Raw genomic sequence first — 12,443 nt, 5'->3', positions numbered from 1 at the left:
TCTGAATATAAGCCATTATTGTTAGTAAGACATGTATGTGTGTTTTGGCCAGATGGATGTGCTAAGCTTGTAGCTTTTGTGTCAGTGTTCGTTGGCTATGTATATGTGTGCGTGTAGATTTCTCTACGTTTCTCTTTCTGAGTTAATTCAAAGCCTTTTAGACCCGGCCGACTTAAAGGTCTTATATCTAAAACATAAAAGAAAGGGGGAGGGGGGCTTGCAAGGGTGCTCGTTCAATTTACTGTGACCTCGTCTTCTGATGACGAAATGCTGCCACCGTGACATTTAGCCAAGACAGCAACAGAGAGACGAGAGCAGACGTTGTTCTAAGTCACGTGCACTTCGTTACCTAAAGATAACTTCCACCCCGTTCCTCTTGGGCCCCGCTTGTTTAACAGCGCTCTAGCTTAAGGCGTAGAACAAAAAAAAATAGATGTATTCTTATAATAAGATTAGAACTTCTGTTTACTTTTTAAACTGTCTCTAGACTTCTAGACAGACACTTAAGTGTTTTTGAAGGAACAAAAAAAAACAACAGTTTGTCTTAAAGTTCAGCAGAAGAGAAATAAATATGAAGATAATTATCTCTTCGTTATTTAGACGCTCACCATAGAGGACAAACTAGGCACAGAGCAACATACAAGGGTAGATCAATTGTTTCGGTGTCTGATTTTAGGATCGTAGTTTTTCATCTATGGCTGAAAAACGAAAATAGCTAGCGTTTTGGTGTATCCGGTGTACAGATAAAGGAAGTGTTGCTAGTCTATGTTTTCTAAAAGTTGTATCAGAATGTTAGTGCACTTTTTAGCACTGCAGAATCAGCTACTTTGGTAGCTGGATTTTATTTCCTAGTTGGCAACATTAAAGTTCAATTAAGCGTCATTGATATTGTTTAGTTGATCGTGGCTATCTCCAGTATGTCAACGTGGGGTCAACAAAATATATCTAAGGTCAAATATTTCTAGTGTATGCGTTTTATATTTCTATGGGCAGATAAAATAACAATAAGGCATTGTCTTGAGTTTAAGGATTATGAAAGAGTACATTATTTCACGTGCATCCAAACATCCGTGTCGGCCAATATACCTGGTGTATCTGAAGAGATAAATGGAGCATTTATATGGACAAACGAAGACTTTGTATACGCCAGCTTCAATGGGTAGATAAGTATAGAATATAAAATACCTAATAGGTTGATGAAGGAAATACATTTTGTACATTGCCTATCTATCAACAGATCTCAGCAACTGTCGTACTGACTCGCATGCTAAGAAACGGTTTTGCGGCCTGAACCCATTTCAATGGTTAGATACGTATATAATATAAAATACCTAATAGGTTGATGCAGGAAATACATTTTATACATTGTCAATCATAATACATCTTTTATTGTTTCTGTGTATTGACAAATACAAGAGAGTTCCATGAGGTGTTGTGACAGTGTAGTTATTGGTCCTGTTTAAAACAACAAACAATGGATTTAATATTAACACACACATAGATCCAGAAAGTATGTTTCACTTAAGGCACGCCTTCAAGTGTTGAGAACAGGACACCATCTGGGCAGCACGTGCTGCTGTTGCAGGATGCTGGAGCACAACTATTGCGTCGTCGGATGAAGCCATAATGAGCTATCGCCCCTACGACCGCTACGGCCAGTACTGGGGCTACTATCAACACGACCACTGGGGTACTATTCCAGGAGCTAGGGTAAGTAGACATGCGCAATCTTTGATGCCCTCTGTTTTTATTTCTATAATATTTTATTTTTTTGTTTATTAAAAATAAATAATTACGTTGAATACCATAACTAGATTCATAATCGTTCTATGTTTATAGATCTTGAAATCTAGATTATAAACTATAGGCATACGTAAACATGTTTGTGTTAGTGACTACTATACATATGTAAGTGACTTGTAGTCAAACACATTTCTAGTTTGCAAACATTTATCCATACTAATAAACGAATGTAAACTTCCAGATATCATTATTGTAGTAGGCCTATAAACTTTTTCTAAAGAAAGGGGCTTTATGAATAATGACTATTTGTTTTTCAACTCATGGCTCCAATAACACTAACAAGTATTATTGAATGTTTTCTATAGTATATCAGTAAAGTCTCACTTGCTGATATCAGCAACTGTCTCACTAATCGAATGCTAAGAAATGGTTTTGCAGCCTGAACACCTAAGAGGCTGAGGCTGGATATACATTTTATACGTTGTCAATCATAAGACATCTTTCTATTGTTTCTGTGTATTGACAAATACAAGAGAGTTCCATGAAATGTGACAGTGTAGTTATTGGTCCTGTTTACAACAAACAAACAATGGATTTAATATTAACGCACACATACATCTATAAAGTATGTTCAAATCGCGCGCACATTCAAGTGTACCGGTTGAGAACAGGACACCATCTGGGCAGCAGTAATGCTTTAATAATAGCCACACACGGTTGAGAGTTTTAACATACGTACGACCTCTTTCGATGTATATTATTAATATCCTTTATTCTTCCCCTAGATATGCGCAGCTTGATTGTGCTGTGTATGTAAAGGGATGTTGTAAAGTTGTCTCATGTTTGAACTCTTACCATTTACGTTCTGCAGTTTAGGGCTAGGACGTATTGATGTTCATTTTAGAAGGGCTAGGACGTATTGATATTCATTTTAGAAGGGCTAGGACGTATTGATGTTCATTTTAGAAGGGCTAGGATGTATTGATGTTCATTTTAGAAGGGCTAGGACGTATTGATGTTCATTTTAGAAGGGCTAGGACGAATTGATATTCATTTTAGAAGGGCTAGGACGAATTGATATTCATTTTAGAAGGGCTAGGACGTATTGATGTTCATTTTAGAAGGGCTAGGACGTATTGATGTTCATTTTAGAAGGATCTTCCGTAACTACCATACCTTCCTGAATCTAAGTTACAACTTTTGTGTGTGTGTTTTTTAAAGAGTTTGAAATTTTGGCCTCAGCTTACATTCCTAGCCTGATATGAAAAGCTGGTCACATCATTTCATTGACTTGCGCCTCATTTATAGAGACGTATTTACCCTGCTACCGTTTCGTTGATGCTTTACACACAGTTTAAGTACACACCGGATCAACTGGGCCGTCAATAAAAAAAAAGAAAAAAAAATATGTTTACAAAGAATGGTTTAATGTTCTTTAAATTAACATAGATATTTCAATGAGGTCTTACGTAGCCACGCGAGAGGAAACAGACTAGACGCTGCTCTGTTCTGCCTCCCATATATCTTGTCACTGTGCAAGACACTCGTCTCTTTTTCACGTCGTTGTCATTCGTTCGTGACGATCAAAACAAGAGTTATCTTTTGGCAATAAGTTAAGTAGGCATAAAATGCGGGGAAGGGTGTACTGTGGATAGGGACTTATAAAATGCAATTGATTAGCTGCTGCTACCTCTACACGTCTGCTGCGATAAGTATTTAAGTTGATAGCTGGCTTCAGAAAATGTTTACATACATTCTACATACCTATTGGGTCTATTGCAATAAACTAATGTGGTTCAAGCTCTATGACAAGAGTACAGTGTTTTCAGACAACATTGACAAGGCCGTGGGCCTAGCCAGGCTTTTTTTCTGGGGGTTGGGGGGATTTTGTTCTCCCCCTACCGCCATATATATATATATATATATATATATATATATATATATATATATATATATATAAGTGTGTATGTGTGTGTCTCCCTTCAATCTTTCTGAAGACGTTTATTGTACCCTGGAATAGCTTCTTCCTGGAGTTAGTGTAAAAATTGTATACACCTTTCCCTTGACAGCAAGGTGGTCTGGGGGAGCGCTGAGCTCCCCCATCGGGGTTCGGGGCGGAGCCCCCACGGCAAGCACTATTTCCGGTAGTTAAAGCCAAAAAAATGCATATTCTGGGATATCTACAGTACATTATTCTGCTATTAAAAGTTTTAGTTCAAAAACCTAATCTGCTATTCTTACTTACTTAGGATTTAGATCCTCCCGCGCCGTTTAACACATTGGACAGCCTCCACAACATCTGTCACTGGCAATGTCTGGAGCCTCTTCCCACCTGGTGTCCACTGCTCTGGGGAACTCCGCGAAAGTGTGGCGCCAGGTTATACTAGGATATCCCTGTTTGCGCTTTTCTCTTAATGGCCTCCATGTCATCGCAACTCTTGGTGTGCGTAATTCATTTTGTCGGAGAACATGTGCCAAAAACCTCATGCGACGCTCTGTCACAACCTTACTAAGAAGTTGACTCCCAGTTCGGCATAGAATTTCCTTGATTGAGACCCGATCTCTATAACTGACTCATAAAATAAGTCTTAGCCATCTTTGTTATAGCCACAAATAGCCTTTTTTTTCAATTTCGGCTACACTTTATTAATGAAGCCCAACGACTGGTAGAAATTGGTAACCTCTCTTGGCTACGCTCTTGGAATTTGTTGAATGTAGTTTGCTTTAGATTTTGTATCGAAAAAAGTTTTATTGTCAAATTCATCTGCTTTGGGGGGGGGGGGAAACTAAAAAATATCTGGAGTTTTTTTTTAACAAATCAAAAATTCCCTAAGCCACCCTCATAGAATTTGGTGACTGTAGTTTGCTTTAGAATAATATTGAAGAGTGGGGTTTTCATCCTCAAAACTATCTTTAGGGGGATTTTAATCTCAAAACCATCTGATTGGGTTTTAAACTTAAAGCCCTCCGGAGGAGGGGGTTTCAACTCAAAACCCTCCTCATAGAATTTTGAGTGTTTAATTTGCTTTTTTTTTATATCGAAGAGGTAGTTTTTGGCTTTAAACCTTTCTGGAGGGTTTTAAAGTCAAAACCATATTTAGGGATTTTAAATTTATAGCCCTCTGGAGGAGGAGGATTTAAGCTCAAAACCTCTCCTGGCTACGCTCATAGAATTTTGAGAGTGTAATTTGCTTTGTTTATATTGAAGAGGTGTTTTTTTAGCTTCAAACCCAGCTGGAGGGGGGTTTTAAACACAAAACCCCTCTTGGCTACGCTCATAGAATCTGGTGACTGATGTATGCTTTAGTCTTATATTGAAGACGGGGTTTTATAGTAAAAAAAAATTCGGAGGAGGTTTTTAAATCAAATTCTTTCTTAGCTGTGCTCTTGGAATTTCGGGATTGTAATTTGAATTTTATTTCTTTTTGTTTTATAGAAGAGGGTTAGGGCTGCGCTGAGGCAATTGATGGTTTAATCTCAAAATAAACAAAATCAAAGCAAAAAATATGTCACTGGGGGGGGGGGGTGGACAAGGCTGTGTGGATTTTTTTGCTTTCAACTTTTTGAAAAAAAAAGTTCACCCTGCATAATATCTACCTTTGTATCCCAGTTCCTGGTGTTCTTGACCTGGTTTTGTCAGTAATGCTGTTGAACAAGTCTACTCTGATTGATGGCTTGTTTGGTTATTCACTGAAATGATGACACAACTCTGTTTGAAGCTGGAGGTACATGTAGAGGTTAGCAAGAAAGACAACTCTGTTGATTTTATCATAACTATTTTTTGTTTTGGTTATTTCCCCTACTTTAATTTGGAAACACCAAAAAAAAAAAAAAGAGAGTGAATACCTGGGAAGTCAAAAGTGTGATTCTAGGCATTCTAGGGGAATAAAGAGGAGACACTATAATTGGATTAGCTTATCTTATGAAATATGGACGTCACTTCAAAAAACAAAAAGATGATGATTACGTCCTACGCGTGTTCTAGGTCAATCTAGTAATGCATGTTAATCAAGACTTAAATTCTGCCAAGTCATTGGTTTTCCTGGCTGACTCAGGCAACCCATTCCATGCTCTAATAGCACTAGGGAAGAAGGAGCACTTGTAAAAATTTGTCCTAGCATTGGAACAAGGAATGTGTCTTAATCTTTGTGTCTTTCTGAGTATTTTAAAAGGTATTGGTTTTGTATTTGAAGATTATGGCACAGTGTTTTCTGTATTATTGCTGCTTTACTTTTAAGTCTTCTATCCTAAAAATTGAGTGATTTTACTAAAGATTTTACTCTAATATTCTAATCAAATGTGAATATTCGTTTTTTATAAATCTCTTTGCTCTATTGTGTGTCTGTTCTAGTTTCTTAAAAGTAGCGTCCGTGGCGAGTCAATCAAATGATTTGACGAGTTTTTTTTTTATTTCAGGCTATAAATATAAGCTACGCCCAAAATTCTTTAAAAAAAAAAAATAAAGGGTGTACTTTGGATTTAAGAAATTATTTCTTTGTCAAGATCACCCTCTATCAGAGTCTATCCTATCTGTTAAGTTAGGCCGTCCTCTAGTTCTATTGTTTTTCACTTTTTTTCATCTCTTTCTCCCTGCGTGACTCTCCCTCCCTGTGTAACTCTTCCACCCTGTGTGACTCTCCCCTCCCTGTGTGACTCTCCTTCCCTGTGTGACTCTCCTTCCCTGTGTGTCTCTCCCTCCCTGTGTAACTCTCCCTCCCTGTGTGTGTCTCCCTCCCTGTGTAACTCTCCCTCCCTGTGTGTCTTTCCCTCCCTGTGTAACTCTCCCTCCCTGTGTGACTCTCCCTCCCTGTGTAACTCTCCCTCCCTGTGTGTCTTTCCCTCCCTGTGTAACTCTCCCTCCCTGTGTGACTCTCCCTCCCTGTGTAACTCTCCCTCCCTGTGTGTGTCTCCCTCCCTGTGTAACTCTCCCTCCTTGTGTGTGTCTTTCCCTCCCTGTGTGTCTCTCCCTCCCTGTGTAACTCTCCCTCCCTGTGTAACTCTCCATCCTTGTGTGTCTCTCCCTCCTTGTGTGTGTCTTTCCCTCCCTGTGTGTCTCTCCCTCCCTGTGTGTCTCTCCCTCCCTGTGTAACTCTCCCTCCTTGTGTGTGTCTTTCCCTCCCTGGGTGTCTCTCCCTCCCTGTGTAACTCTCCCTCCCTGTGTAACTCTCCCTCCTTTTGTGTCTCTCCCTCCTTGTGTGTGTCTTTCCCTCCCTGTGTGTCTCTCCCTCCCTGTGTAACTCTCCCTCCATGTGTAACTCTCCCTCCCTGTGTAACTCTCCCTCCTTGTGTGTGTCTTTCCCTCCCTGTGTGTCTCTCCCTCCCTGTGTAACTCTCCCTCCCTGTGTAACTCTCCCTCCCTGTGTAACTCTCCCTCCTTGTGTGTGTCTTTCCCTCCCTGTGTGTCTCTCCCTCCCTGTGTAACTCTCCGTCCCTGTGTAACTCTTCCACCCTGTGTGTCTCTCCCTCCTTGACAAACTCTTTCTACTATCTCAGTGATCCAACTTTCTTTCTTTCCATTTTCTCCATCCTCTCTCTGAGTGCCTCTCTCATGGCCTCGCTTTATCTCTCACGAATGGTTACTTAAAGAAGTAATTATTTTTGTTTCGGATCTTTGAAGCTTTAGTTCTCCTTTTAAACTACTATGTTTTAACTTTTTATTCTTTCAAAATCTATTGCTTTACTTTCACATTTCACTTTTTGTTCTGCAGCCTGTCCGATTGTAGACAATCGAATCATTTTATTAACGACTTTCAATTTGACCAGCTCATCCATCAATAATCACCAAGTTAGCTCCAACCTTTTTGTATATCTACAGCCCTCTTCCATTTCTTCCTTTCTCTTATTATATAGAACAAGCTTTTTTCTTTTTCTCTTCCAGTGTCTAACCCACAGACTGCATTAAGCGTTTTACCTTGACATTTTGTACATAGTCTTCTGAGTCTCGGCTGACAAAGAAAGGGGTGGGAGGAAAGAAAGGGAGGTTATCGAAGAAATGAGTTTGTGGGAAAGAAAGGGAAATTACCCAAAAAAAATGAGTTAGGAGGGGAAATAAAGGGAGATTACTTATATCGATTTCACTTGACTCACCTTTACTTATAAATATATCTTTCATCTTCCTGTACTTGCGTGAGCATCTCTCACTCACAAGCAAGCCGCCCCTGAACTCATAACAACAGATGTACCTAGAGACAAAAAAAACGTTTATTTCTTCTGTTTTTTTTTTTTCGACTTTAACGTCGTAAACGGGCAGGTAACTCGGGCAGGTAACTCACAATGCACAGTTAGTGAGTCGTGTCCCCTTCAAACTTTGCGTTAATATGTGATCAGGGCTTACCATTCGGTATTGTGTTGTTATAAGTTGATAAATATTCGAAACTGTGTTGTGCACACTAAGTGACTTCTCAAACAGGATTACGTGGTCATTGAAAGTGTAACATTCAACGGTTTATCTAAATACTAACATTGAACTGAACAGTAATGCGTAACATTTGTTGGTGGGCTCATTTTCATTTTCACGAGCTTTAAATCAATATCTTCAATTTGACCCTTTTGTTAGCAGGCTTATATCCACATGTTCTAGTGTGATATTCATTTTTAGTCAGTTTTTACTGTGGCTTGCATACAATGGAAAATTATTGAAATAGTCCCCACTTGAGAGGTGGGGGGGGGGGCAAATGAGTATTCGAAATTTTCATTTACATTAAATATTACACCATTATCTCATGTCATGATGTTGAATATCAAAATGCAGGAGACCTTAAAGAGGCCAACCCCCCCCCCCTTTCCGAGCCCCCAAATGATGCCTAATTCCTAGCTACGTTACTGCTAACCTTCTCTCCAATAATAGTTCTCTCTATTTATGTATTTAAGCAATTGTGAGTGTAGTAGTACTGTGGTATTGCCATTAAAGTTTCATGGTTGGGCAAATAGCTTAGATTTGTGAATTTTTATAAGTTCACTTCATTCAACTCATAACTTTTGTCGTTAGAGTCAGCTTTGAATTTAAGTAGGCCTACGCTTACACTTTAAAAGTAAAAAAAAATGAAAATTTGGAGTATAATTTAATCCATTATGTTTGTGCCGTGCATAAAGTCCTTGACCTTCTACGTCAAAATTGTGCCGTTTTTTGTTTTTGGTATTTTTTGTTCTACCGTCAAAAATGATAGAAAAAAAAATGAATTACTTAAAGCTAAGACTGTTGTTCACGAAAGATTTAGAATGGACCAGAGAATCAATGCGTTTTTATATGACTAGAATTAGCCAGAGAATCAATGCGTCTTTATATTATTAGAATTAGCCAGAGAATCAATGCGTCTTTATATTATTAAAATAAACCAGAGAATCATTGCGTCTTTATATTATTAGAATTAGCCTGAGAATCATTGCATCTTTATATTATTAGAATTAGCCAGAGAATCATTGCATCTTTATATTATTAGAATTAGCCAGAGAATCATTGCATCTTTATATTATTAGAATTAGCCAGAGAATCATTGCATCTTTATATTATTAAAATTAGCCAGAGAATCATTGCGTCTTTATATTATTAGAATTAGCCAGAGAATCATTGCATCTTTATATTATTAAAATTAGCCAGAGAATCATTGCGTCTTTATATTATTAGAATTAGCCAGAGAATCATTGCATCTTTATATTATTAGAATTAGCCAGAGAATCATTGCGTCTTTATATTATTAGAATTAGCCAGAGAATCATTGCATCTTTATATTATTAAAATTAGCCAGAGAATCATTGCGTCTTTATATTATCAGAATTAGCCAGAGAATCATTGAATCTTTATATTATCAGAATTAGCCAGAGAATCATTGCATCTTTATATTATTAAAATTAGCCAGAGAATCATTGAATCTTTATATTATCAGAATTAGCCAGAGAATCATTGCATCTTTATATTATTAGAATTAGCCAGAGAATAATTGAATCTTTATATTATCAGAATTAGCCAGAGAATCATTGAATCTTTATATTATCAGAATTAGCCAGAGAATCATTGAATCTTTATATTATCAGAATTAGCCAAAGAATCATTGCATCTTTATATTATGAAAATTAGCCAGAGAATCATTGAATCTTTATATTATCAGAATTAGCCAGAGAATCATTGCATTTTTATATTATTAGAATTAGCCAGAGAATAATTGAATCTTTATATTATCAGAATTAGCCAGAGAATCATTGCGTCTTTATATTATTTGAGCGCCAGAAAGTTTCGGCTGCCCATCAAGATGTAATACAAAAAAGACTAGAATCGGCAAGCCTTTACAATCTACTTTCTCCAACCCGCCCCTCTAGTCTTCTCCTTTACACACATATAAAGTAAAGATCTACCAGTCCTCCTCCCTCTTAACTCGTCTTGATTATGACGTCATTAGCCGACCTTTTGTAGATGCAATACATGGCTCGAGATGTCTGCGTGCAATCTGACTCATTCATAAAGATGTGAAGCGTTAGTGTAGGTGCGTGTGTGTTTTGTTTCTATATGTCTGTCTGTATGTGTTTGTTTGTTTAGTAATAAATTGTGCACAGCAGGCGGAGGTATAAACGTGTGCTTTCATTCGTATAGTTCACCTAATTAAATGCCCACATCTATTGGTCAATACACATGCATGTGTTCTCTATCGACTTGCTCGGTGTGTAGATATTGAGGTCAACGCGTGTAAATGAGCACACTAGTTCACCAAGACTTAACCCATCTGTTTCCAGACGATCTTTTTATGTGGAAAACTTCCAACACCAGGTGGCAATTGAATATAATAGCCTATCTTGTAAAATATTGTTTCATTTACTAGATACTCTATGAAAATAACTAAATTGTTGATTGGAATCATTGGTGATAAATGTATTGGGGATAATATCCTAAGGATACTCTAGCATTGATATCTGGGCTCAGTCTTAATGTTATAAAGGCACATTAATATTGATTTAATCATTTAATCATTTAATAACGATGTATAATAATGTCACACGAATAACTATATAATTTGCTACTAGACTGTGGTATCTACTGGTGTTAGTCAATATGTATTATCCACTTCCCCGAATTATATAAATAATAGCAACTTAAAAATCTATTGAATATTCTCTTAGCCCTATGGAGCTTATGTCCCTAGCCCCATTTCTGTGAACTTTTTTTCTGAGTAATATATAGTACTGCTGCTATGTAAACGTAATAATAATAAGGTTTTCAAGGCCCTTAACACTCCTAGGGACATTTTAGTTGCCAGTCAGAGGGCGGTACTGCTGCAGACCTGCCACATCACCAGAAAATTCCTCAGTGGAAACTAATAAAGGGACTACAATGAATGTTGTTTCTTTTTAACGCATTTCGACCCTGGCAGCGCCATCGTTCGTTTCTAACATACTAATAACAACAGTGTCTTCGTCTTTGGAAGAGCTCTCCAACTATCTCTTTCAGATGACATCTTTTGCCAGCTACTTTCGTCTATGGCTGTGAGGGCAAAATGGCGCCTGAATTGATCTTATTGGGCTTTCGTGGGGCACCTCTGAGTCGCCGTCCTCCTTTAAGCTCACCAAAAAAAGATCGCTTTTGGCATACGATCGTTTACCACGGGGGATTTTGAGTCCGTCTCAGCGCAACTGTCGAATCATCGAATGGTAAATAAGTTTTTCTATACTGTCCACACCGGCCTCCAGCAGAACATAGTTAATTGTAATGTAGTCTTGCCGGTGGCTGAGTGGTCAAGCCCTTTGCTTCCGAACCTGGGGTCCTGGGTTCGAATCTCGATGAAGACTGAGATTTTGAATTTCTGGATTTTTAAGGCTCCCCTGAGTTCCACCCAACTCTCATGGGTACCTGACTTAAGTCAGGGAAAATTTAAAGCGGTTGGTCGTTGTGCTTGCCACATGACACCCTGCTCGTTAACCGTTAACGAAAGAAACAGATGACCTTAACATCATCTGCTCTATAGATCGCAAGGTCTGAAAGGGGAACTTTACTTTAGTCTTGCCCATTATGGAGCTAAGGCACCTTTGATGGAAGCGTTCGTGGAGCCTTTGATATGTGTAGTATACGTATTTCATAATCAGTCTATATTAGTTTGTTGTTAAAAAGTTTTGTTGTGAACTTTGATAATAAGCGTTCATGTAGCCACCCAACTCTTGTCTGGATATAGAAGATAGAATAGATCCTAGGACGATGCCCATTAAACCGTTGGGGTGTACGCTCTGGACTGTCGGCTGAGAGGAAGTAAAGATTTCAACAGGAATGGATCGGACAGCGGGATGAGGTCTATCGTAATTACATTCCGAGCAGGGACGGCCTTAGATAATTGGAGGCCCTAGGCGAAGTGAATATGATGGCACCAAATGAAATAGAAACATTAAAAAAAAAAAAAATATCGAAAAAAAATTCTCTATTTCTCCTCTCAAAAATGTACTGTTGTCTTATGCGAGGCCCCCACCAATCGGAGGCCGGCCTTGTCCGAAAGGCATGTTACGCTTCTAGATAGCCTCCCTTGTTCGGATTGGAAATGCACCAGAACCGGGGTCGGCAACCTGCGGCTCGCGAGCCACATGCGGTTCTTTGGGTGTGAAGCTGCGGCTCTTTAGTTCCATACACAAATATTATTTATTGTATCGAAACATTTTTAAAAATAGTTCTGAATCTTTTTTTAACGAAGATTAGGCACCGATTCTTTCTCTCAGCCACTTGCACTCGC

General features: G+C 38.4%; 1 protein-coding gene across 4 annotated transcripts in view; it reads left to right on the top strand.

The window, feature by feature from the left end:
• Positions 1-1,290: 1,290 nt before the first annotated feature.
• LOC106054408 (liprin-beta-1-like) overlaps positions 1,291-12,443 on the top strand; it is a 103,832-nt gene continuing 92,679 nt past the window's right edge. Inside the window, exon 1 of one of the 4 annotated variants that reach the window (XM_056044857.1) lies at positions 1,291-1,710. In XM_056044857.1, coding sequence (XP_055900832.1) covers positions 1,627-1,710 — 84 coding nt within the window. In that variant the 5' untranslated portion in view covers positions 1,291-1,626. Of the gene's footprint in view, positions 1,711-8,054; positions 8,238-12,443 lie in introns of those variants that run through there. The other 3 variants (XM_056044856.1, XM_056044858.1, XM_056044859.1) reach the window with 3 other exon arrangements.

Source organism: Biomphalaria glabrata, chromosome 10 (genome assembly GCF_947242115.1).
Source record: "Biomphalaria glabrata chromosome 10, xgBioGlab47.1, whole genome shotgun sequence".
Lineage (NCBI taxonomy): Eukaryota > Metazoa > Mollusca > Gastropoda > Planorbidae > Biomphalaria > Biomphalaria glabrata.
The sequence above is the reverse complement of the archived record's forward strand: the minus strand, read 5'-3'. Positions and strand labels throughout refer to the sequence as shown.